A 26,735-nucleotide genomic window follows, 5' to 3' on the forward strand; every position below is an offset into this window, starting at 1 on the left:
TTTTGTCCCATTACCTGCTGAAACGGTGTGCATTTGTTACAGATAGAGCTTGTCTGCAAAAGTCTTACCTAGTGGGTTGAATTTTTCAGAGCTTGAGTTCCCCTTTCTTGGGTCTCTTTTGCATCTATGGACAGCAGTGAGCAACACCACCTGTAGCTTCCTGCTGAGGCTTTCTCACCTTAATGCAGTGTGGTTTGATTTCTTTTTTCTTCTGTAAGATTTTAGGCTAGTGGTACCTTCAGACTGGTTGCTAATTTATCCATCTTATTTCACATCCAGTATGGAGCCTCCATCCTGTTGGGATCTCTGGTAAAGTGGGTAGGTGGAGGGGATAGTGGAGGGTGATTTGCTGGCTTTTGTGTTTTTTTAAAGGATGGAGAGGAGCAGAATCTAATGGAGTTTAAAGTGGCATAATGGTCCTCTGAAATGTAATCTGTGGAAATGTATTTCTAATTTAGTGTGCCGTGAGGTTGGTCAGTCTGTTGGCAGCCTGTCACTGCTGTGATCTGGGCCAACTGCCACAGTTGTTGGTGGGAAGAGTCACAGGGGGGTTCTGTGTGTCTGTGTGTGAGCACACATGGCTGCATTCACACACTTGTTTCCACTGCTTGCTAACTAAGCATGTGCTGTTTATAGCTTTGAAGGCACTTGCACTTACAGAAAGGCAACCTGTGTGGGGGTGTCACTTATCCCCACTTTTATTTCCTACTCTCTTAGCATTCTCTTAGTGTTCTGGTTTAACAATGCAAATGGGAAGCACGGGTACTTTAGTCCTATTCCAGTGCTTCAGGTTGTTGGGTTTTTTTATTTTTTTATTTAAATCAATGGGTGTTTAGCTCTTGCACCTGTAATTTTCTCCTTTGTTATTCATCTGTGGCATAATTGATGTTTTGTACTGTCAATTAAGGACTTGCAATTCATTCCTAATTTCTTCAGTATGCAGGAGTACTCGAACATTTCTGACAACACATGCATTCATAGAGCAAGATCACAATTACCATTATGTTAAAAACCACGAGGGAGAGTCTGCTCTGAGTGCCACACATGGCATGTTCTTGGTCTGCTTAAACAGTCTGAAGAAAAACTGTGAAAGGGAAAGCTGTCAGCTTTGTGTTTCAGCACCCCTGCAAGCCTATTACTGCATCACCCCTGTATAAAACATGAAAAGAACCAGTTAAAAAGAGGCAGGAGAATCTTCTTGGACACCTGCTGCCTTGGTGCTTCTCTGTGGAGGAGCAGGAGAGTGCTGTGGCTTGGAGGGAGGAGTGGGTCGTTCAGACTTGTATTATTAGCATGGTTCTGGCTTCTGTGCCTCAACTGCTGTGTCCTTCAAGAGGTCCTGGCTGCCTGAGGTTGTGTCCATTTGGCCTCTGGGAATCTTTAGCTGCAGGTGGTTGTCTCTTTTGATGTGTCCATTTCAAAACAAGGAGATGGAAGCTGGTTGTTAATATGCTGGTAGGGAGTTCTTGTAGCAGCATGCAGGCACATCCAGCTCCAGAAAGGTCCCACAAGTGACTCTTCAGGGCACTGGGAGGCTGTTTGGTGCTACTCTTCTGGTGCTGCCTAGTGAGCCTGGAGGGGGAAGAGCCAGCAGCTTACACAGACCCTGCACAGGGAAGGAAGACTTAGGATTTTTTGGAAGGGGTTATTTTGGTTGAAAACCTCCATGCTATTATTTATTGCAGTATTGAGGGTTTCAGAATTGCTTGCATGGTGGGACAGGTGGCTGTTCTGACTTCTGTCCAGCTGTATGTGTTCAGCCATGGCTCTTTGTGCTTTCACCATGAAATGCAACATGCAATTGCATGGAAATAAGAGCACTCACAGGGCTGAAGTTCAGCACTTCGAAAATCTTAAGTGTAGTAGTAGTAAGATCCAGGCCAGTAAATCCCTGTGTTTGTTTAATTAAAGAAGTTAGGACTATCTGAGATCCTAGTCCCTCAAAATGATTTAGTGATATAATCCCTGGATTCATGATCAAAACCTTTTTTTGGGCAAAGGAGTCTATCCCAGGATTGGTGGGAATTGCAGCTCAGTGGTCTTCTCTGCCCTTGTTCCACCACTCCCAGCAGTGGTGTCAGAAGCACAGTGCAAATTTGCCACACCATAGAATCATGAGTCACTAAGGGTGGAAAACACCTTCAATATCACCAAGTCCAACCTTGGACTGAATTCCACCATGAATTTACATGCCAATGTGTACTTTCATTTTCTGTTTTTTAAACAGAGAAATTTAAGCATTGTCACCACTACAGGCTCACTTTTCATTGTTCTTGTGGGGTTTATTTTGAGTGGGAGCAGCTGAATTCTGTTGGTGAAGGAGCAATACTATCATGCTGCAGTGTGGAAGAAAGGCCCTTGACATGCATAACATCCCATACTTAGGAGAAGAAGTCCCATTTACCTGTCTTGCTGTGTGTAAGAAAATTGAATGATTCAAATAATTTTAACTTCCCCCACTCCATTAACACCCTGTAATTTCAAAGGGAAGTAATTTAACCAAGATGACCTGCTTGGTTTCATTATCCAGAACACAAAGGCTTTAGACATATTTTAATTAGTTTGTTTTTCAAACTCTTGATTTGATAATACTCTGTACTAATTACTTCTTAAAAGGTAAGTGGAGCACAATGAAAAAGCTGTAACAGTTGATGAATATCTGAGACTTGGAATGCATTTCTAGACTGACCAAACTTGGCAAGGCTCCTCTGCTTTTTCTTATTTTTAAATCCTCCTTTTAAAAAGGTTGTGGTTTTTTAAAATTTTATTAAATTGTGACCTAGAATTTTCAACACAAGGAGGGGAATAGTACAGATATCTCTGAAGTGTTTGTCTGCAGTATTCTTATCTTTAAATAGCTTCTTTGAAGGAGCCTGTATGCCCTTTGCCAGAGGCATAATTAGTATCTTTCAGCAGCGTGTAGATACGAGTGTGTCATCTCCGTGTGGTTGTACAACAGCTCTCACTTTTACTGTGTTTTCTGCCTCTGATCATATTTTTCTTAATAGCTTCTGTTACACTGCATTTAAGTTACCTCTGCTCTCTGTAATTATTTACAGGTTAAAATATTATGAGTCAAATATCAAGCTAAAGGAGGAAGGAGAAACAATTCCCTGTGAGCAATAGATCTTTGGCAAAAGGTGATAACAGGAAGGCTGTGATTAGGAGAGTACATTTTAAGAAGTTTTCCCATGATCAATTTTCTAATTAAGCTGAGCCTCTGGGAGTTACATGCTAGAGAATTTCAGGGATTCCTAAATAAAAATGGTTTAATTGAGATCTCACAAATTGAGTTTTCAGGCTCTTCTATTCTGAAAAACGTGTGATTGTTCTTTTTCTTTGAGTGCTGTGCTAACTTAATAATCTGATGATTTATTACAATTGGGCAAAATCAAAACAGAAAATTTCACTATGTGAAATATTTGTTTGAAATGTGCATGTTTGTCTGAAGTTCAGTAACTTGTAGCTTTTAGTACAGTGTGATCTTAAACAGGCTTTTTATTCTTTTAAACAACTGTATTTGGCTGGTAAAAAGGATCAGGGGCCTTTGATCTGAGTCTTCTTTTTCTGTGTCTTGATAGGAGAAGTTGACTGTGTCAGTTCATACCTGCAGAGATTTCTGATTACAGTGGGAGAGCCCCCAGAACCAAAACTTGGGAGTTCTTAATCTTGGGCATGTTAGAAAACAACTTTTAGTTTTCCCATCTTTTCAGCAAGGCAAAAGGTGTGTTTGCTTGTTAGTTTGGTGTCAGTAGGCTCTGTAGTCAACGTGTGCTGTACTTGGAGAGCTGCTGCCTTGCATCAGTCACATTCTTGAAGCACCAGCCTTTGGCACCGTGGAGACTTGATCACCACATCACAGTGAGCAGATTGAATAGCACTGCAACTTGGTTAGGCTGGAAGCAAAGCAATGAAATGCTGACTCTGTCCAAAAGTATGAGCTTCTTTGCAGTCTGGGTTAGGTTTTATAATTCCAAAATAATATTAAACCATGCAGACACACAATAGTTTGTTTAAAATACTGGAAGAAAAAAATTTACTGATTTTGTTATTATATCATTTAGCATTTGAAACGAGTATTTTAGAATGGATTGAAAATTCAAGAATAAACTTTAGGATGTTGAATTTCAAAGGCACAAACCACTTAATAAAAATAAGTTTGCATTTAGTAATTGTAACTTCAACATTTCTAAGTTCTGTTTTAAAGTAAGGAGTAACATTGAAGTGTAGAATATAAGCTGTTTCTCATATATGAAACCATTTAGGCCACCTATGGAATATGAGCTACTAAGTAACTCTTATGGTGGTTTAGGACAAGAGTATTGGCAGCGAGAAGCGGTTACACAGTCTCTGAGTGAGCATCACTGGCGTGAAGTATAGAGAGAGAAGAGAGCCTGGTGACCTCTGCCATGGATTATCCCTTCCCAGGGGAACAGAGTGCTGCTGGAGTGCCAAACTCCAGGCATCCAGTGGAAGGTGCAATTTCATGTCAGTGTGTGCCTGCTGGGAGATTTAAGGGGTGGGAAGAGGTGCTGAAGTAAGATAGAGTATCCTGTGGGTAGTACTACAGCTGAAGGAAAGCTTTTTCTTGCTCTTCCAGTTTTTGGGCCCTTTCTGATGTTAACAGTTCCAATATCTACCCCTGCAAAAAGCCAAAAGATGCAGTTAACTGGTTTAAATGGGAGACTGATCTTGAGGTGTAGCTCTTGTATTTGCCACAGATTCAGTCCGAGTCCCTCAGCAAGCTGTTTAGTATTTTGTAAAATGAGGATAAATATTTAACTCTGTATATAGGTGTCGACATAGCTGGATGTTGATTATGGATGAGCTGCTGGCATAAAATCTGAGTGCTGTGATGGCAGCAGCAATTCAAAGCCTCACTGCCCAGGGGGCAATGTAAAGGCAATTCCTGCCCTTCATCCCAGCCAAAAACCTCTGAGCCTGCTTCTCTAGGCCGTGAATATACCAGAGCTTCAGTGTTATCCAAATAACTGGTTTTATGCTAGGGATGGGACCCAGGATCTCTTGGGTATGAAACACAGCCTGGTAGCTTGTTGGGAATGTCATCACGGTGGTTTGAAACTTCCATACTAGTTTTGTTCTTGGTGGGAGGGAACATAAAGTTGGGGGTTGAAGTGCACATGGAAAGGGTTGGTTTTGAAGTTCACTGTAAAATCCAATCAGGCTGGTGGAGTTAATTGCTTTGAGATTGTCAGGTAAGAATTGTAGATGTAAGAAGCACTCCTTTGTTTGTTTGTTTGTTTTATTTCATTTTTCATTTTGGTACTCTGTTATTCTGGAGTGTTTTGCTAAGTTCGGAAAGTAGACTTTCTGGTTTTTTCCCGTAGACTCACGCATTTCCCCACCCTTGCCCCATTTCCCTAGAAAAGGAAAAATTTTCTTCAAGCTTTTGGGTTTAACCCTACTACTTCAAAGAACAGACTGAGAAGAAAATGGGAGTTATGTTGCTACACTGGTCAATAAATTAGCTGTAGCACCAGGCACCTTGTGATTCGAACAATGGCAGCAGAGGGAGGAGTTGGAGCTCAGTTTTATTTCTGTATTTGAGATGGCCTTTTCCTCCCTCTCACTCAGGCACTAGGAAGCTCCCTCTGGGACTGTTCCTGCAGGTGGAGTCAGACAAGTGAAGTACAATTGTTCTTTCCTATAGAGTTTATGTAATTTGGGCTCCTTTAGCCTGGCTTGGTAAAACAACCATAAGGTGCAGGCATAAATTACATATATTTGCACTTCAGGGATTTGGCATTGTCCTGCCAAAACATAGTAAGTGGGACATATTAAAAAAGAGAAGCAGACCATAAAAGTTAAGCATTGAGGTGCCAGCACATCAGGAGCATTTGAGAGGCAAGGTTTTTCCACCTGCTTACAGCCACAAAATAGGGCTGTGTGTCAGAGGAGGAGCCAAACCTCTGGACATGGCTCACTGTGGGGCTTGGCAAGCCAAGTGCTTTTTTGGAGTGGGCTGAAGTCCCACATACCTTGACCTGCCCTGTGTGTAAATCATTCTAATGTTTTAAATTGTTTTAAGATTTTTCCAAAGCACATCTGGGTTGTGTTTAATTGTTAGGAGGGAAAAAACCAGAGGAGCTAGAGGGGGAGTTGGTGTAAATAATTCATGGAGAAGAATCATCCAGTTTTGCAGAAACCACAGCCCAAATTACAGAGAAGGCTTTTGGACTGAGATGATTTTTGTTGTGGTTGTAACATACCAGGGTTTGAATCCTGTCCAGATGAAAACATTTGGTTTGTACTTCAGTAAATACTGCAGAAGCACTGCCAGCTAATTCTGAAGAGTAATGAAATAGTATTTTTGGCAAAGCACATGCACTTTCCATACTTCTGATTCCACTCTTCAGATCCAAATTCAGAGGGTTTTTTAAACATGTTTAGCTAGTGCAAGACAAAAGTTAATGTAATTTAATGAGAAACAAAACATAACTGTAATTTAGGAGAGAGAACTACACATTTGTCAAACAAGAAAAAAAAAGAAGTAGTAATAACCTCATTAGTCAAATAAAATGGCTGAAAAAGAGTATAGTTTATTCTATTAATCAGGCACTTGCAGCTGAGGTCAACACATCTGTATGTAGAGGCTGCAAAAGCATCAATTCTGACTCCTGTTAGTAGTGAGCCTGAATTTTATACATGCAAAGGGTGACATCTTTCCTAGAAAATTGCTAAAAGCATCACCATGACTTAAACCCCATATATTTCGCTTCATACTTATTATTGTATAAGCACCAAATTATTGTAAAAGAGGGCATGAAATACATTTGTCATTCTTTCATATGCGTTAGGCCACACTTAGTGGGTAGTTGTGGTAATCATTTTTTCCTATATAGTTAGGCTTTCTTTTGTGTTGATCTCACAATAGGAGGGAAGGCAAAATACTCAAAAGAAAATTCTAATAATGAAACTGAAGGTACTGATGGAAGCAGTTGCCCAACATACTTAAATCTAATTTTTAAAAGAGCTGTCTTCCCTTTTTGTAATAATTCATAGCTCATTGTAACCTTGATGAGTGATTTTTAAAAAAACAACTCATCAGTAGTGATGTTCTCAAAATTTGCTACATGCAGTAGTCTCTGATCCTAGGAGCTCTCGTACTGGTGAGGAGAGGGTACCTGGGGTTGTGTCGGCTGTCCAAACTTTCTGTGTGGCTTGCAATCTCTTAGTCAGACATGGAAAATTTCTTAGGCTTTCAGAATCTCACTATGAGGTCCAGCTTTAGCGATTTGGCCTTTCCCTTTTTGGAGGAGGGGAAGAGGGCTAGGAAGTTCCCTCCAGGTTGCTGCCTGACTTTGGTCATGGCTTTTCTGCTCTCAGCTGTGAGACTTGTTAAGCAGGAAGAGGTGAGTGGCACGTGTCTGGACCGGGGCAGCAGGTTGACTGCACTATCAGATGGATGCCTTGTATTGAGCCAGCCTTAACTGCAATGTCCTTTCCACTTTACTGTATTTGTTAGTGTTTCATGTAATTAATCCATTCTGTATCTCCCGTCCCCCATTTCTCCCTCAGCTTGTGTCCATCCACTAGCATACCTCTCGCCGCTCACCTTTCTCCAGCCCCAGCACATCTGGGTTCCTCCCTTCTGCTCTGCTGCACTTTACAGCCTTTCTTACAGCTTACTCCTCCTGCCATGGCTTCTCCTTCCTTCCCAATTTGTTGCAATTGCCCCATCCAGATCTTTGGTGACAGCATATGCTTTTATGCAAATATTTCTGCAAAACAAATCAGCTATCGTAGAGGGGACAGGAGGGAAAGCATTTAGGAATTGTGTGCTTAGACGTCATCAAGACACAATGTAAAATGTGCAGCTCCTACACAAGATTGGAAACATACTTCATTTAATGTTTTCTTTAATAACATAAGGTGATGTGTTACGCTACACATTCAATAAGAAAAAGAGTGCATAGAAATTTTCCAAATCTTTTCTTGAGAGCTTGTAACATTACATTACAGTTACAATATTTATTAATGGACTTTAATTTCCTTAGTCTGGGATTTTAATCTGAATCAGTTCCCTGATCTGATTCACCACATGGCCCCACAAAAAAATTATACTGCCACAGTTGAGGAGGTGGCACAGGTATAATAAGAAGAGGCCAGATGGAGGCAGATGTTCTGTAGGCCATTTTGATGCCAAGAAAAATGTCCACAGAGCCACCAACAGTCTAGATGGTTCCTTGCATGAAATGTCTTCTAAATGAGTAAAATTTAATTTCTAGGCTGCCATCAGATTTGCTGAGTGAGCAGGCTTTTCAGGCACCTGCTAATGGGGTGGGTGGCAGGATGGGTTTCTCGGGGTGGAGGGCTGCCTGTGTGCTTTCCCCAGGCTCTGGAAGGCTGCTCCCTGCGCTCCCCCTTCATCTGTTCCAGTGCCCATGGTAGCAGCTGCCTGCATGATGTGGGGGCTCCCAGCACAGAAGGAGACTTGTAAAATTCAATACAGCCACAGGCTCTCGTAACTCACTCTCTCTCACTTGCTCAATCTCTCTCTCACTCTCTGAGATTTTTCTGCTGTTTTCTTGGGGATGGAAAGTGAGGAAGTGGGGAATTGTATACCTAGAGTGCTGAGACCTGGCAGGCACCACCTCCCAGGCACAGATGTTGCCCTTTATTCGTGGCATTGCAGCTCTTCTTTTTTGCTGTTGGTTATTATTTCCAATGTCATTATTTATATCAACCCTGGTAGGCTTTGAGAATCGCATTTTGATGCTGGGGAAGGCAAGAGGAAGAGGAGGATGATTGGTCATCTTTATTTACTCTTACTGCCTGGCTGGGAAATATGTGCAAGAGGGAACCAGCATAGCTGCCCCATGGGTTTCTGTTGCTGAGTGTGTCCAGGAGGAGATAAACACGCAGAATAGTGATCTGTGAATTTTACATGTCAAGGAAGCCCCTACAACACTATGTTCTGTGAATGTGTGTGTACAGATGTGTCTGCTAAACCTGCAGTTTTCCTTATTCTCATGCCATTTTGGAGGGCTTTTATCATCTTGCTGTCATACATGATTTTCATGGTAAATATCTGTTACACATGGAGTAACCTGAGAGCAACATCTCTCAACAAAGTCTGTCTGTAAGGAAAACCACCATGGTCTTAACTTGCAGTGAAGACCAGACAGATTTTTGAGGAAGGGCAATAGATTTTATTTGACCAACTGCTACAGCTGGGAAAAACCAATCAGCTCTTGAGCACACATTCTTCTTCAGATTTCCAATGGTCTAGAACGTTTATAGCTACAGTAATGCTTCTTAATATTATTTATATAAATCAGTAGCTTTGAGTAACAAATGCGGTCCCCTGTAGAGGTAGGTTGTGGCATCATGCACACATCCCTATGTGATCTCAGAAAGAATGAGGGATATTTAGGACAGGGATCATTATTACACAGTATTTAAAAAAGGTGAGTGATTACATAGCTTCCACTCTTCAGAGTTCAGTTTCATTTGCATGAGTTTCATTATTTCATCAGTCGTGAGAAGTCTGAGTATCATTTCCATAAGAGAAGTCTTAGGGGGGGTTGCTTGGCTCTTTGCTTGGTGTAAACCAGCAGTGCACATAAACCACTCACACGTTAGGTGTTGTTTAATAAGCATAATTTTCATTCTTTCAGCTTGAATGAAATCACAGTGTACTTACAGGCATGTCTTCCCTTCAGTTTGCTCATAAAGGGAATTTGCAATGTCTTGAGCTTGGCCAGCCTGTTTCAATATTTTAAACCAGTGTTTTCTCAGCCTTTTGGACATGTTTAGCTACATAGGCTTAAAGTGAAAGCGATTTTTACCAGTTCAACACATATTTGCGAACAAATTATTTGAGGCTATTCCAGAACTGGGATAGTGTTATAAAAGATGAGGATAAAAATAGTTCCAATACAAAAATTAAGCAAGAAAACTCAGAGCTTTTAAATTTCTTTCAGAGTCTTCCATCCATACCAATGCTTAAAAAGAACAAAAATGTGCAAGTCCAGACTTTTTTTTCTTTCTTTCTTTCTGTTTGGCAAGTCAAATTTAATAAATATGTAGGAAAAGCTGGTGGGAAGGAGGGGAGGAGACCCAGACTGAACGCCAGCTTTTCTCCAAGGTCTCATATTGCAGAGCACTTAGATCAATAAAGTGAGCGTTAGCAGGACTCTCCTGTGTTATTGGATGTTGCTAGTCTAATTTCTCTGGAAATGTACTTCCCAAACAGTCCCAGCTGTCCCAGGAATGCAGTTTAGCCATTGTTGTTCGTAGTTCTCGATTGGAAAGAATTAAAAACTGTCATTCTGACAGGAGATTTATGCACTGAGATTACAGCGATTGAATACCAGGAGTTAGGTGAAGTTTGTGCCTGCTCTCAAACTTGGGTAAGACTGTCTCTCCTTTCTAAACAGACTGACACAGTACTGTACTTTATTCTCTGCTTTAAGAAGGAAAAAAAAGATTGCTATTGTAATAACAACATTTGCATTGCAGATGATACATTTTTGTTGGTAGCTGTTTAAAGCAGCTGCCAAAAAAGCTCAGAGATGTGGAATTCCAAGGAAGATGAAGACACTATATCTAGACTCCTATTTTAGTGTCTCAGAAGGATAAATTTTCTGACTATTTCTCAAATTATAATAGGGGGATTTCAGTCTGTGTTTGAATCTAAGTTTGAGGGTTCCAAACAGTAAGGTTCTTTTATGCCACCATTTGTTAATGCACAATGGTGTCAGACTTCAGATTCTTCTTAGAACTGATGCACTTGCATACAGTTTCTGAATCCATACTACACATTTGGGTACCTAGATGGAAGAAAAAAAGAACTTATTTTTCAGGCAGCACTGTCTTAGGAGCAACTATTTTAGAGTCTTCTAGTTAGTTGCTGTTGAGACTTAAAACTCCCCTATGAGCAGAAGAATTAATGTGCCTCTCAGCACCTCTTACCTACTATGTTTGATTGTTTAGACTGTGCCAGAAAGTTCTGGGCTTGCATAAAAAACATGAAGGTTTTTTGTTTCTGTAAGTTGCTACAGCTTGCATGCTGTGAGATATGTCAGCAGTCTTAATTTGATCATTAGTCTATAGAAACATGAGAACTGTGGCATGCAAAAGCCCTTTTCCCTAGGATAACCACATGTGTCCATACGTTTTTGTCTAGGTTGGATGGAAGAATGCACGATTTCAGAGGGGAAGGATCATCATGCCCTCAATGCTGCTGTAGTGTTTATCCTGGCTGTCCAGGGCTACTACTCACACACAGCACAGGATGCTGGTGAGGAGTCTCTGCTTCTCCCTGAGGCAGCCAGAGTTCCAAAGGGGCTGTTACAGAGGCTGAAAGCCAACATCTTTACAGGTGGGGCCTCAGCCTTCAGTGGGGTGGAGGAGAGAATTGGAAGGGTCAGTTTTCAGTAAGAAAACTCATGGATTGAGATAAAGGCATTTTATTAGGCAAGCAAAGCTGCAAGCAAAGCAGAACAAGGAATTCATTTGCTACGCACTTTTGGCAGGCAGGTGTTTAACCATCCCCAGGATGAAGGACTCCACCACATAAAATGGTTACCCAGGAATACAAATGCTGTAACACTGAATGTCCTCACCTTCCTCCTTCTTCCCCCAGCTCTTATCGCTGAGAGCAGTCCTGTGGTCTGGAATATCCCTTTGGCCAGTTAGCCGGTGTCCCCTCTAGCTCCTTGTGCACACCAGCCTGCTTGCTGGTAGGGCAGTAGGAAAAAGGGGCAAAAAATACCCTGAGACCGTGCAAGCACTGCTCAGCAATGGCTAAAACATCCCAGTGTTATGAACGCTGCTTCCAGCACAAATCCAAGACATAGCCCTGTTCCAGCTACTAGGAAGAAAATTAACTCCATCCGAATCAAAACCAGTATATTTAGGAATGGATGATTCATTGCAGAAAAGCCAGTTTTTGTGCCATATTTAGGTAATTCATTCATTAAAAAGTAATTTTTATAGTTATAAGAGTATTTTATACAATCCTGGTGGAAGCAGAAATATGCAATCAGAAAATAACCTATAGTTAGTTGTTTGCAGTGGCAACACCAACAACTCAAAAGCAAACCAAACACAGAATTGCAGTTCTGAAGAGCTTGAAGCTAGAAGTGCTTCCTAAGGAAGCAACAGTCAAATAGCTACTACATTGTGTTGGTCTCTAGCCCAGTTCTCTTTTGTCCTTTTGTTTTATTTAGCTACAGGAAAATAAATGAAGTTGCTATTATCTAAATGTGTGACTATACTTTTTTCCCTTTCTTTATAAGAAATTCTTCTTTGGGAATAACCAGAAGGCTCCTAGGGTACCTGTCCCTCTGGGGGATGGACCGGAGACTCATGTTGAAGTAGAAAGTGATACTGAGCTCATGAGAAGGTGCCCATTATTTGTCAGCTGTATTTGTACATTTAAAAATCATGGGAGCATCACGGGAAAAGTGCTCAAGAGATGCGAAGCAGCATCCTCAAGAGGAGCACACAGGGAATCAGAAGGCCTTTCCTCTCTTTTCTCTTTTGCCGGGAATCCTCCATGCAAATAAACTTCTCAATGTCTTCACTTTTCTCTTTGTTTCTCACTGCAGAATTCTGCAAAATATTGTGTACTATATTGTAGAGGTCTGCAAAGTATTGTGAACTTCAAATGCTTTATTGTGATGATAACTTAGAAATACCACTGCAGTGCAGACTGGTTTTTTGCTCTTTTTTCTTCTGTTTGGAAAAGCTGTGAGCTTCTAGTTGTGAATTAGGATTTCAGCAAGGCACTTGAGCACGCATTTGAAATTAAGCATGTGCATTAGTCCTTTTCTGAATACACAGAGTTATTAATTAGGGCTTGTAGCAAGACTGATTGTCTGGAGTATGAATAGAATGTGCTTGAGGGCGGGAGAACCCTGCTTTTCAAGACCATGTGTATCCTGTTGGTAAAAACTAATAAATAAAAACCCTCTAGTTAGTTATGCACTGGTGTGACCTCCCAGCTCCGAGTCCCACTCTCCCCTTGCTGTGGAGGACACTGAAGTAGGTTGTGATCAATATGGTTAGTGCAGTAAGTGAATATAATGATGCTAATGAGCCGTTTCTTTATAATGATCAGGTTCTCCAGCCCTGCCCAGCAACATGGTATATTTTGGAAGCTCTCAGGATGATGAGGATGAAGAAGAGGAGGAGGAGGAGACAGAGGACACAAAAACAGCCACAAACAATGCTTCATCATCATGCCAGTCAACCCCTAGGAAAGGAAAAACGCATAAACACGTACCAAATGGGCAAGGTAGGTCCTAAGTAGTGCTGTTCTCCTGCACCCCGTAGTAAAGGAATATGTGAGCTGAATGTGCTCAGTCTGTTCTTCTAGGTCTGATTGAAGAAGTGGTGGAGTAAGATGCAGTTTTAGCATCTTGTGCTTTAACCTCTTTCTTCTGACAATCTGAACTCTGTGGCAGAACTGCTGCAGGGCTGGAATTATATACACACATAAATACACACATATATGTATATGCTGACGTGAGGGTCAGTCTCTTCTCCATGTGACAAGCAATAGGACCAGAGGAAATGGCAAGTTACACCAGGAAGGGTTTAGATTGGGCATTAAGAAGAATTTCTTCACTGAAAGGGTTGTCAGGTCTGCCCAGGGAAGTGGTTGAGTCACTATCCCTGAAGGTATTTAAAAGTTGTGTAGATGTGGTACTGAGGGAGATGTTTTAGTGGTAGAACTTGGCTTTGTTAGGTTTATGGTTGGATTCAATGATCTCAAAACCTTTTCCAACCTGAAAAAACCCTGTGATCCATTGAGATGTATTTATGTATGTATACAGACACCATCACACTCTCTGGCTTTTTTGAGAAGGATGCTTAATTTAGAATTACTTTATTTTATCAAAGTTAAATATAAGCATTCATAAGTGTTATCAAAACGCATGCCAGGGGCAACACTTAATTCCTCTCATGCAGTATTGAGACCGCACTTGCAGTAGGTTGATACCACATTCATATTGTTGATTGAAAAAATTTATGGAAGAAACTTTTTCAAGTCAGTTATTTCTCTGCAAATCAGCAAAAGCTGCATTAATTGCACAGTAATTGTGTCACAATATCCTTGTGCCATATCTTGAAAAATGGATCCACGTATATTGCAACATTGCCTACTGTATAATGGAAGATTTAAAGCCGTGCTGAAAATTTCTTGAGCCTGCTGTAATGCTTCCCTGCCAGCATCCCGTGTGATGTGGTTCTTGCTCCAGCAGGAGCTCTTGTTTCATAACTGTGCTATCTTTGTCTGACATAGTTTCAAAATGTAGCCTATGCTCTCTGTTCCCTTCCTCACTATTAGTTTTCCATGAGAATCTTTCTTTTGGCGACTGGCCCTTTAGCTCTGCTCCTTTTAGTAGGAGGATTGAGAGGAAGGTGTCTTCACAGTGCATTTTTTGAGAGGTGACCTGTGCCTGCTCTGTTTGTTCTTTCATGCTACCTTGCTCCAAAGAAGAGATTAGTAAATCCCAATTACTTCACTGTGCTGATCCTCATCTCTGCCTTTCAAAAGGGAGTTTGCTATAAAGGGTGCCTTTGTTACATATGCCACATTTTTTTTCATGACTGCATCTGAATCTGTTTTCATTGCAAACCCAAGCTTCAAAACTCACCTTTTGTGAATGTTTTGTGGATAATTGCAAGGGGATGTTATGCCTAATGGCATTCAACTGTCAGCTGTGACCAGGAGCTTTAATGCTTTACCAGCCATAGATCAAAACTTGGCACTTAGGATTTCTAAGTAACCCCCCCAAAATAAGAGGCACAAAACTCTGCATATGGAAAATGAGGCTGCACATAACAGAACTGTTCCCTTAGAGTTTAAAATGTGATATATCACTGCAAAAGGAGCTGATGGTGTTCTATAAGAATGTCCCAGATGGCAGCCACTTTGAAATTAGCTCAGAACCAGAGACACCTGAAATCTTAATTGGGGGTAAGTAAAGGCAAACATAATGAGCCATATAATGGCTTCATAATCTTTATCAATATAGATCAGAGAGAGTGTAAATGAAGCTGCTGCTTTAATAGAGCTGCAAAAGACCTTTATAAAATACATAGGAGACAATGTGAGATGTTTTGACAAAGGTGAAGAAACAGGAATTCCCAGAGAAGGCAGCTGCTTCTTCTTCGTCATTGTAATTCCTTTTTTCCTTCTTCTCTCTTTTTTTTTTAATTAAAATTTCCTTACCCAGGGGTATTCCCTTTCTTCAGTGTCTGTTATGTTGGTTGACAGCCAATAGTATTTTTGTTTCATGTGAATGAAGTAGGTTCTGGTTCCTATGTGTCTGTTTTAAATGAGACCACACACAAAGGCAGACCAGGGACGGGTGCAGCAAATGAACTTAATCTAGCGTGAGAGTCTATTTTTAATGAATTAAAGTCTTTTGTTTTTAATATACAATGTCTAGGCAAGCACTTTGGACCTGAAAATGCTAAGCATTTGCTATGACATACAACAACAAAAGTTCAGAGCTTGATTAATGTCATTAGACAGTGTCAAATGATTGCTTTCTGCACAGTGGGGGCCAACAGTTTTTCTGGGCGAAGTCATTTGTCAATATCCTCTTCTGACACCAGTATGGGGTATTATTAAGGTTGCACACCAAATTATTTGTTATAACTGAGCCTGTTGAGCCACCTTTTGGAGAGCTAACTCAATCGAGAATGCCTGAGTGTGAATGGGAAGCACGTATAGCACGTGGCATGGCTTGCGGCACAAGATGAAATAATTGGCTCAACTGACTTGTTGCCTTCCAACCTTACTGCTTACACAGATATATTTAAAGCGTCAAATTGTTACCTGTGCCTTTTCACCCTCCTCTCATAGTGCTGCTGATGTGCTGCACACACATCCAGCCGTAAAAGAGCAAAGTGAAATGTTTGGCAGGAGAAGTGTTTATCCCGTGCATTCATGGGAGTGTGTAAAAGGGAGCGTGCAAGTCTTTCTGGGGAGATGTTGGAGATATTGGGTCTAAATAGCATCTCCCCACTGCTCAGAGGAAATTCCAAGTTGTAGGTAAGAGGGTAGGCTTAGGTCTTTGTTCCTTTAAACCTAATTCTTTGAATTCCTCGCAACTAAATAAATTCTAGTTTGATTTCATTCTGTGGCACAATGGAAGGTTTTCTCTGCAGGCTCCTGAAGAAAAATGTTTCCAGGTGCCAAGTCTTTTGCTAGGCAGGCTGTGATAGAGAGCTGGAAGGTGGAGCTGGGGAGTTGTTGGGTTATCAGTCCCATCTCAGGAGCACAGGAGGATAGGCATTACTCTACTTGAAAGGGCTTGTGGGCTGGAAAAGTGCCTCAGGAGGAGCAGCAGATACAGTTGTGTAGACAACTTAGACATTGCATGCAGCAGGCTCCAGTTCCTCTAATAATGGTTGGCTAATTTTCTCAGGAAGAATGATTGGGGAATTAGATATCTCTCACACCAGCACAGCAGCTCAAGGGCGGAGAGAAGTGCACATCTGGGCTAGCATACCTGGGAATGTCCTGTTGTCTCTGGATGCCAGAGACAGACAATTAAGTTCTAATTTACTTTTAGGAAAACAGAATTAACCATCATTATTTGTAACCAAACTTCTTTATGAAGGGCGAGTCTGGTGTCCTGAGCAGGAGTAATTCAGCTTCAATGTGCCAGCAAAACTTACAGGGTCAGAAACGCTTGCTGGATCGTGCTGTGTTTTGTTAACATGACGAGATAAAAACTGCTCTGCATGCCTTTTGCCTGAAATGAGCAGGGGAGAAAATTGTATAGATGCTTGTTTTTTCCTCTTGGGGCTCAAATTTCAAAACAGACCTGGCAGTAGTGCATAGTAAGCAAGCATTGCTAGAAACACTGTACTCTGCTTCAGTGCTGTCCTACTCGCTTACCAGAAACACAGAATATTTCACTTCTCAATTTGCAATGGATAATTTAGCAGAGTAATTTCCTTACATGTGTAGTAGTACAAAGATGATGCAGGAAAAGATCGTAGATAGCTTTCTTTCTTATTTCAGGGAATAGTTCAATGCAGCATTTGTGTATCTTGGGCTTGAATGGCACATCTTTTACATACATTACTGTTTGAGTGTGTTGTGAGAAAATTCTAATTTATGGTTGGAGTTCTTTATTTAGTTTGGCTTTTAACGAAATTTGGTGCTTGTGGGTGGATACATGAGACAGAGCCTTAGGCATGTACATAATTTTTAGTGAAACTAATCCTGAAGAGGTGAACATTTAGAAGAAAAATATATTTTAAAGAATGAGAACATTTCAGACAGCGTGCTGCAATAGTTAATGGGTAGGCAATTATTTTGATGATTTACAGTCTTTTGTTGAAAGACCATGGAACCAGTAATTGTTGCAATAAACATTTTTGCACATTTAATTTTTCTGCAAAAATATGTAACACGAAAATTACCCGGTTTGCAGTAATTTGCATACTTAAATATGCAAATCAGGCACCACACATTTGGGGATTTGCGGATTTTCAGTAGCGAGATGTATGACCTGTGGAGAAGAATAGGGGAGCTGGAAGTTGCTCAAAAAAAAAAAAAAAAAAAAAAAAAAAAAAAAAAAAAAAAAAAATTAAAATTGAATTGTTATCCTGGTGTGAGACTCGTGATAACAGACAGACACTTCTTGTATGGACTTGCTGCTTAGTGAGTGACCCTTTTGATGTTGTTTGTGTCATAATGGTTAGGTGAGAGTAATGAATTTGTGCTGAGACGAGACACTTGGTATTGAATTTTTGCAAGCGGTGGCGCGGTGTCTCATACCAATAACGCTTCTCCCGGTGGCCCAATATATTCCTGTGCGTGCAGGGCTTGAGCTGTGTTATTGATGGTGTCAAGAAACGAATTCAGTGTTACCCTTCTGCCACGGCTCTCCTGTTTGACTCCTGCTAGCATGCAGCTATGGAAATTTTCATGCAGTGTTGTCCACTGAGAAATGGAGTGGTGTTGCATTAGGGCTTGGGAGGTGCGGAAACAGCAATACCACATGTTTTCATATGATGTGGTGTTGGGCTTTTTTTCTGAAGTACACCTTTGCTCCTGTCTCCGAGTAGGCAGAGCATGTTGAGGAGCTCCAGAAGACAGCTTCTGTCCTTGGAAATGATTTGTGGACGTCAGAACATACCCGACATTTAAGGAAAACAATTGGCAGTATTAAAATACTGTGTTTTATGGAAGTATAAGGTTGTTTTAGTTCCTCTGGGAGGGGAAAGGAATTATTGCCTGGGTCCTTTAACGCAGTTTGAGAGCCACATAAATGTTTTCACAGTGACTTAGAACTGAATTAAAGCCAGAGCAAGAATGTTTTTGTCCAGTAATGGATACTCCATGCCAGAAAGTTGATTAATACTACATCTCTTCCCAAACATGATGTATGTAACAACACTGGAGTAGCTGGCTCGGGTTCACAGTATTGGCAAGGTTCCCTTTTCTCCTTCTAAAAACAAAACTTCTCCCTTTCACTTCTATCTCCCCTCTGTTTTCTGGATGGTTTTATGAATGCGCCATCACCTGCCTTACACAGTGCAAGCTCTGCAACATGCAGCACATGTGTATGGCCCATGCCTTCATCTCCCAGCCACTGGCACACAGCAAAAGGGTTCTGTACTCTGCAGTCCATATTAAACTCCCAGATAACTCCCCAGTTATCTCAAGTGCAAAGCATATCAGGTGCAGGAATAACCTCCAGGAGAGCTTGGGAAACAAAGCTTTGTCCATGGAGTCAATAGCTGACTGAACCAAATCCAGTAATTCTGCTGCCTCCACAGTGAAAGCCTGATTATTGTGCATATTATAAATTCGCTTCTGAATGGCTGGCTGGCTGTATCCTGTGAAGTGTTTGTGTGCAAATTAATTTGTAGGAATACTTCCGAAAATTGCTGAAAACACATTATGTTTATCGCCCACTACAGTGTCAATTCCTGTAGTAAATGCTTAGTTAATCTGTAGTAATTGAGCACATCTGTGGCTTTACTTGACCAAAAATTTTTTTTAGCTGTTACTATGGCTGCACCTAATAGAGGCACAATTTGCACAGTTTGCATTGGTTTGTGTAGGGATTCTTTATCACAGTTTCAAATGAGATACCCCAAAGTCCCAGTAGGGGATCCTGGGTGAGTATTGGTGCCTGGGGTCTAGTTCCCCTGATGCAGGGAGCACTGTTATATATCCATGGGGATCATGCCTGCCATAAGGTTTTGCTCTGCTGCCCTAAATTATATCAGTGGTTTAAAAAACCCCAGTGCTTGTCAGTTTTGAATGTAGTGGTTCAGTTTCTTTGCATTTGATCATCACTGCTAACCAAAAGACCCACAAGTATTTCACTGTGGGACTCTTATTGTTTCAGTTTAATAATAGTAATAGCTTTGGAGGACACAGCATTTTGAGAATAAGCATTCAAATGGATACAAGTATAATGATACCCATTTATTCTATCTGGAGTGTCTGAACACAAATAATTTACTTACACTTTGAATTACTTGTTAGTAGTGCTTCTTACCTTTAACTAAAACTGTTCTGGAAATACAGAGTAAGGTAGTAAAAAATAATCATAATTCAAGACTGCACATCATTTCTGCTTCAGGAATGCAAGTTTCACCACTAGTGTAGGTTGGACTTGGTTTTTTGTCTTTCTGTCTTTTAGTGACATTACTGCTTCAAGGGTGAAACCTTTATTGACTACTCTTTAGCAAGGAACTGAAGTGAATGGGACCAGAACATTGGATATTGGCATGTCAGACTTATTTCTAACATGGGAGATGTTCATGGAACACACGTGTCAGGGGTTCATAAAGCACAACATACATCTTTTCTGATTTTCTGAGTGCATCAGAAATACTTAGGAGCTGGCAGACATGAAGGAGAATGCCATTTGCTGCATAACAAGGCACAAAAGAATCAGTAATCATTTCATTGTTTAATCAAATTTGGTCTCAGTAATATTTATTGCAGAGGCTTTGGGAGGGTTATTGTTTTCTTTCCTTTGAGAAGTGGGTGTTGCTGGCTTATTATCAGCTACTCTTCAACAACAAGATTTGGGGGGGGGCTTTAGTCATTTTTGTTGATACATTTTTTCTCTGAACTGTCTTACTAGCTGTTGGGGCCACAGTTTAATCATGTATTGTACTAAGTAAATAACTTGCTTCAACATTTTTAGTGAGATGGGAGGAAAATCACTGTCTCTGGGATTTTATCTGTCCCTAAATGCTTGGCTTGCAATGGCATTTTGTAATTAATCAAGTTAACATTTAGATAGTTGCTCACATAGTATGTTTGTGAATTTTTCTGAACTTACTATTGCGGAAAGGCTTTATAGCTGGATATAAAGTAGCTGGATATAACAGTAATCTAGGTGTTGCAAGAAACAAATACTGATTTTTATAGAAACTGATACCATCTACTGTTTAACTGGAAGACAGTGTGGCAAAAACTGTTTTGCATCTACATCTCCCTTTGTTGTGTTTTCAAACACTAGCTTTTTAAGCTTTTCCTGTGAAACTGAACATTTTTTTCCTCCTGTATCTCTCTTCCCCCTTTCAAGAATCTTACAAATTAAGACAAAAGATAATTACTCAGAGGGTAAAACTGGCAGGGTTCCCACGACACTTAAATTTAATGAGCTGTTGCATATAAAATATACCTTGTCTCATGTTTTCTTCTTTTTTTTTTTCCTTCTTTTTTTGTGAACCCAAGAAGTGCACAATTTTGCTTTTTGGCTGTGTTTTCTGTTTTAGTAATCTTCGATTTTTAAAGTGGCAACTGATTGCAGAAAATTAATCTCCGACTTGAATGTTTCTGTAGGAGCAGATCATTACATACGATTTGTTCCCTTCAAAGGAAGACATCTCTCTAAATGATAAAATACATATTAACAAAGCTGCCATTGGTTGTTTGTGCTATGTCTTATTAAAAATAAATAGTCATGCTTTGTGCATCTGTAGTGCCTTCCATCTGATGTGAGAATTCTTTACAAAGGAGGATGAATGTATTGCCATGAACTTCCTGAGAGGGGTTGGCAATTATTATCAGTTCCATCACTGGAAATGAGACACAAAGGGTTGCGTGATTTTTGCAGAAATCACTGAGAAATCCTTGGCTGGCTGGGGCAGCACCAGTTGCTCCTGAGCTCAGGAGTGACAGAACCATGGAGAAATTTGTAGTGACTCCACTGCTGACAGCTTTTCTCTCATTCTTATTCTATTTATGCAGGTGGGAAGGAAGAGAGGAGGAAAAGCAATCGCAGTTTTTTCTTTTTTAAGTAATCTGCTTCAAAACTTATGACTGACTGAATAAGGGATAAGGGAACTGAAAATATGATAAGCGATCTGAAAATTAAATTTGTCAATAGTTTGCTGGGGTTTCGGCTGCAGGAAGCTGGATAGCTGCTTGGGAAGGTTTGGAGGTAGGGTTGGCTCAAGAGTAGCTTAGCTGCACCTCTTCTGTCCAGCAGGATTGTTTGGATTTTGTTACTACCCTTAACGCTGCTCCTACTGTTAATACTCTACATCTGTAGAGGTAGCTAAGCTTCACAACTTTGATAAGAAGGTGTGTGTTGTAGGAATATCACCTTTAGTGACAAAAGAAGGCTTTCATTTCACAAGAAAACAGTAATTTTGTGCATTTAGTTACTATTCCCAAACAGATGGTGAATGTTGTGTGTAATAAATAAGGTTTTCACATAGCTGTGCTGTTTAGTATTTATGAAGTTTCTTGTTTGCATCCCTTCGTAAACCGTGTCAAAGAAAGACGGGTAGAAATCAAGAGTAAAAGGCAGGAGGGCATTTGCCATTGTGGATGTTGGATCACAAGTCTTGGGGACCTCTGTCAAGTGCTCCACTGAAGAGGGTGCATCACTGACATGAATTCAGCACATTTCTGATCAACAAACAGAGAAATGTGATGTGATTTTCTGTTTGTTTTAGCTTCGGCTTTTCATGTTCTCTGACAACAGAAGAGCAGTGACTCTCCTTAAATAAATTCAGCAGAGAGAATGAACAAAACTTGTTTGTATATATTCGCATAATATTTAGTGTACAAGAAATAAGGTGTCTGTTCCACGCTTTCTTATCCCTTCATTTATAGGTTAAGGTGCTCAGCACAGGTCCCAGTGTTACTTCATGTCACATGTTCCAAAATGGTTTTAGTATTTTCCTTTTTTTGGAAAAGTACCTTTATCTATTTGCAGCTTGTCTGCTATAGGCAAACTGCTGTCAGTTTGATTCAGCAGTTCGGGTATTGATGAAAACAAAACATGCTTTTTCATGGAACGTTTCCTTTCTTCTACATTGATATAAAAATAAACCTTTTTTCTGTTTAGATTATGTTTAGAATTCCCTCACTGCCAGAGCAAAAAAAATATAATTAAAACTGTCATAAGTAAAAATCAAACTCATAATTCTAAATTTAGGTCAGTCAAAACAGTAATATACCTTGTATGTTTTAATTTGGATACTGAAGATAATGTGTGCTAACAAGCAGAGGAAATACTTTAGTAAATCTGTTCATCTAAAGAAATATGCAAAATAGTGCTATTTCTATATTGATTTAACTTCAGCTATAAGAAGGCATTCACTAAATATCCAGCACTGAGAGCAGAGAAAATTGTGATGTTTTGAATGAAGTGTTTGCTCTTGCATACTTTTTCTTTTCTTTTTTCCCCCCTTAATAACCTGATTTTCTCTCTTCTCAGTTTTCAATGGGTCCAGCAAATCATCGAAGGAGAAAGAACCTGCTCAGAAACACAAAAGCAAAGAGGCCACCCCAGGGAAGGAGAGGAACAGCGAACATAAGGCTGAGAGTCGAAAAGACCAGGCTGCTGCTAATCACCACGCTACTACAAACACTGGCTCCTCTACGAAAGGGCTCACGGCTAACAACCACCACACTCTTCACAGATCGGCTCAGGACTTAAGGAAACAGGTAATAAGCTGTACTCTGCTGTGGACACATGGGGAAACAGAGCTTTTAAGGTTCTAAGCTCCTTTTTCCACTGCTTGGTGTAGATTGAACGTGTGGTGATCCATAAAAGCATCCTCTGGAGCAGCAGGGAGTTAATTTTCAGTGATTAAAAAAAAGGAAAAAAGAAAAATATGTACATGGGAAGTCAATATGATAAAGCATGCTTTACAACCCTTTTTATTATCCAGTATATTCATATAAAAGAGTAAAGTTCACGTTGCTGTTTATGAACCTTTTCTGACTGGCACTCTGTGCTGACACTGCCAAGGCTGGCAGCACATGGAAGAAGGAGCTGATCTGTGTGGCTTATCTCGGGGGCTCACTGGTGCTGTGGAGAACCTGACATTGCACTCGGGTGTCTTGGTTTGCACATGGGCAGCACAAACCCCAGAGCCTGGGAAAAATGTTTTGTCTGATGTATAAACAGGATGCTCCAAAATATTGCAATGAAGATTCCTGGTGGGAGAAGTTTTTAGAGTTCCATGTTACTTGGTTGAAAGCTAGCAAAAAAATTCAGCAAGCGATTTGTTTCAGCCTAACTTGAATTCAGGTGCGAAAGTTTAGCAGACCAGTCTTTCAGTGCGTGTGACTGTCCTTATTCAGGCTGGGACTGGGTTAGCAGAGTACCTGCATCAGGGCAGTGCATTATAGAAAGCTTGCTGCACTTAAGCCTTTTGGGGGTTTTGGGTTTTTTTGGGGGGATGGGGGGGAGCAAGGGATGTTAATTTGGTTGGTGGGGTTTGTTTGTTTGTTTGTTTGGGGGTTTTTATGGATTTTTGTTTTTAGTTTTGTTGTTGCGATTTTGTTTGGTTTGTTCAGGTTTGGTTGTTTTGTTAGTTGGTTGGTTGTTTTGCAGTGATGAATTCTCAGTGGACTGATTGGAGACAGTCTTTACTTGCTGACATCTAAAGATTTTTCTTCTAAGTAGGCTGACCTGGTCTTCAGTGCAGCTGGAATTGCCATCTTGTAGAGGGCTGTCAAGGCCTTTAAATGGCATCTCTGAGTCACAGGCTTGGAAATTAAAAATGGCAAAAAGAAAAGCAGTGATGCTGTTGCTGAGGAAATCTTTAATGCTGTGTGTTTCAGTGGTGGTTTAAGTTCTCCTGAAACGCCTCCACTGAATTTGTATTACCTTCTAAATCAGATTTGAGATCCTGAAGGCTATTCACAGTATGTCTGTACCTCTCTAAGACTTCAATTCTTTATTCCACCATGGCAATTTGCCCTTATCAAAGCATCAGTGTGAATGTCTGCCTTCTTTTGCATCCTTTTGGATTTCTTTTTTGTGAGTACCAGTTTCTTATGGTCCTTGGTATGACTTGCTCTGTCATGAGCTCATGGTGTTGAACAAGTTCCCAAAACATAAGAATGCAGTTCCTAATTCTTTTAACCTACTGGAACACTTGTGTGAAATGCTTTAAAATTGCATCATCAGAGATTGGTTGGCTAAAACTTTGGTGAAAGTCAACTGCTGCCACTTCTGAAGGTATTTCTGAAAGGAAAAAGACAAGTGTAGAACAGTTTTGTCCACAATCCAAGTGGTTTTGCTTCATAGAGTATTAAACGTTTTTGATTGTGCGACACACAATGGAGAAAAATGTAAAGTGGTGCCGTCCGCACAAGCAGCAGTCACACCACATGGACACATCAGCAGGGGTGGTCTCCAGGCTTCAGAAAATAAGGGGGGATTTAAGTCAAGATGATGTGGCTTTTCTTTTTTTTTTTTTTTTTATTTCCTAAGAAATGATTAGACACCTAAATTTTCTTCTGCAACCCACAGTAGCATAAGAACTTTCTTACAAATTTTAATGAAAATATGACTCTAGCTAATTAAAAGTGGATTATATGTTTTGCCTGACAGAAAGCCTTAGTTTTGTACACAACCCTAGACTTACCAGTTATGGGCCATTGCTGAATTTCTTGCTGTTGTCCTGAGTCTTTGACTTTTTCAGTATTTTCCAAAAGGAGATTTTTCTCCCAGGGTGTCAGTCACATGTTCTTCCTTCTTTCACTATATTTTTGCTTCTTGATCATTGCATTTGCATGGTTTATTTTTGTGTGTTTTTGTTTTGTTAATTCTTACAGGAAATACAGGCTAGAAATTACCAAAGATATTCTTTTTTTCCTCTCTTTTTCTGTTTTGATGTCTTTCTTCTTCTGGTGTGCCCTTGCACTTGTCACAGGTTCCTTATCTCTTTTGCATTCTCCTTTGCCACCTTTCAAAGTCTTCCTAATTTAAAGGGTTGTGAGCATAGGAAATGTAGTTCAATGGGGCCCTCTCTTGGCCTAATATGGTAATTTACCTCTGCACAACTCACAAGCACAGAACTATTTTTATGAATGAATTCAAGATCAGTTGCATAACTCGGATTTGTTTGGTACCAAAACTGTTCTCAGTGTTGCTAATGTTGTTCTTATCACTGTGCTTGCTATCTAGCAACTTGTTTATTTTTTGTGTATGGTTTTAGATGCTGAATCCTAGGTGCTATGCAGAGGTGTATATGTAGACCAGTTCAAATCTAACAAACCAATTGCTGCAAGACAGTGCTGGCCCTGGGTTTTTTTTGGTGGTTTTTTTTTTTGGGTTTTTTTTTAATTTTTTTAATAAAGACAAGAAAATTTAAAATCTATCATACCATGTGTTACTGCAAAGCAAGTGTTCGGTAAAGAAAAGAGTGGTATGAAGATGATTATATGTCAGCAAAAGTAGGAACATATCTGAAAATCAAAGATAAGATTATTCGTATCCTTAGTTTCACCTTTTGGCTCAAGACTTCGGGTCATGGACAGCTAATGTCAGTCAATTTATTCCTACCAGGTGACACACCTAGTTGATGAGTGAAAGGCCGTGGATGTTGTCCCCCTGGACTTCAGTAAAGCCTTTGACACCACCTCCCACACATTTTGCTGGAGAAACAAGCTGCTGAAGGCTTGGATGGGTGTTAGCTAGGTTAAAAACTGTCTCTGGCTGGGCCCAGAGAGTGGTGGTGGATGAAGTTAGATGCAGCTGGCAACTGGTCACCCGTGGCATTCCCCAGGGCTCAGTGCTGGGGCCAGTCCCATTTAATGTCTTCATCAGTGACCTGGGCAAGGGCATTGAGGACACCCTCAGTCAGTTCACACACGACACCCAGCTGGGCAGGAATAATGACTTGCTGAGGGTAGAAAGGCTCTGCAAAGGGATCTGGAGAGGCAGGAAAGCTGCCTGGCAGAAAAAGACCTGCAGTTGCTGGTTGACAGTGGCTGAACAAGAGCCAGCAGTGCCCAAGTGGCCAAAAGGCCAATGGCATCCTGCCCTGTATCAGCCAGGATGATACCTGTGTGTGTGGAGTGTGGCCAGCAGGAGCAGGCCAGGGATTGTCCCCCTGTACTCAGCACTGGTGAGGCCACACCTTGAGTGCTGTGCTCAGTTTTGGGCCTCTCACCACAAAGAAGACATTAAGGGGCTGGAGTGTGTCCAGAGAATGGAAACAGAGCTGGGGAAGGCTCTGGAGCACAAGCCTGATGAGGAGCAGCTGAGGGAGCTGGGGCTGCTGAACCTGGAGAAAATGGGGTTCAGGGGTGACCTGATCATGTTCTACAACTGCCTGAAAGGAGGCTGTAGTCAGGTGTGGGTCAACCTCTTCCTCTCGATGACAAGAAATAGGACCAGAAAAAATGGCCTCAAGTTGCACCAGGGTAGGTTTAGACTGGGTATAAGGATAAATTTCTTTGCTGAAATTGAGGGGCCAGGTATTAGAATGGCCTGTCCAGGGAAGGGGTT

General features: G+C 40.7%; 1 protein-coding gene across 15 annotated transcripts in view; it reads left to right on the top strand.

Moving 5' to 3' along the window:
* Positions 1-26,735, top strand: part of JARID2 (jumonji and AT-rich interaction domain containing 2) — a 212,241-nt gene that overhangs the window by 154,395 nt on the left and 31,111 nt on the right. For all 15 annotated transcript variants that reach the window (XM_064423613.1, XM_064423669.1, XM_064423578.1 and 12 more), the window contains exons 5-6: positions 13,091-13,267; positions 22,704-22,933. In XM_064423613.1, coding sequence (XP_064279683.1) covers positions 13,114-13,267; positions 22,704-22,933 — 384 coding nt within the window. In that variant the 5' untranslated portion in view covers positions 13,091-13,113. The remainder of the gene's footprint in view (positions 1-13,090; positions 13,268-22,703; positions 22,934-26,735) is intronic.

Source organism: Passer domesticus, chromosome 1, assembly GCF_036417665.1.
Source record: "Passer domesticus isolate bPasDom1 chromosome 1, bPasDom1.hap1, whole genome shotgun sequence".
NCBI lineage: Eukaryota > Metazoa > Chordata > Aves > Passeriformes > Passeridae > Passer > Passer domesticus.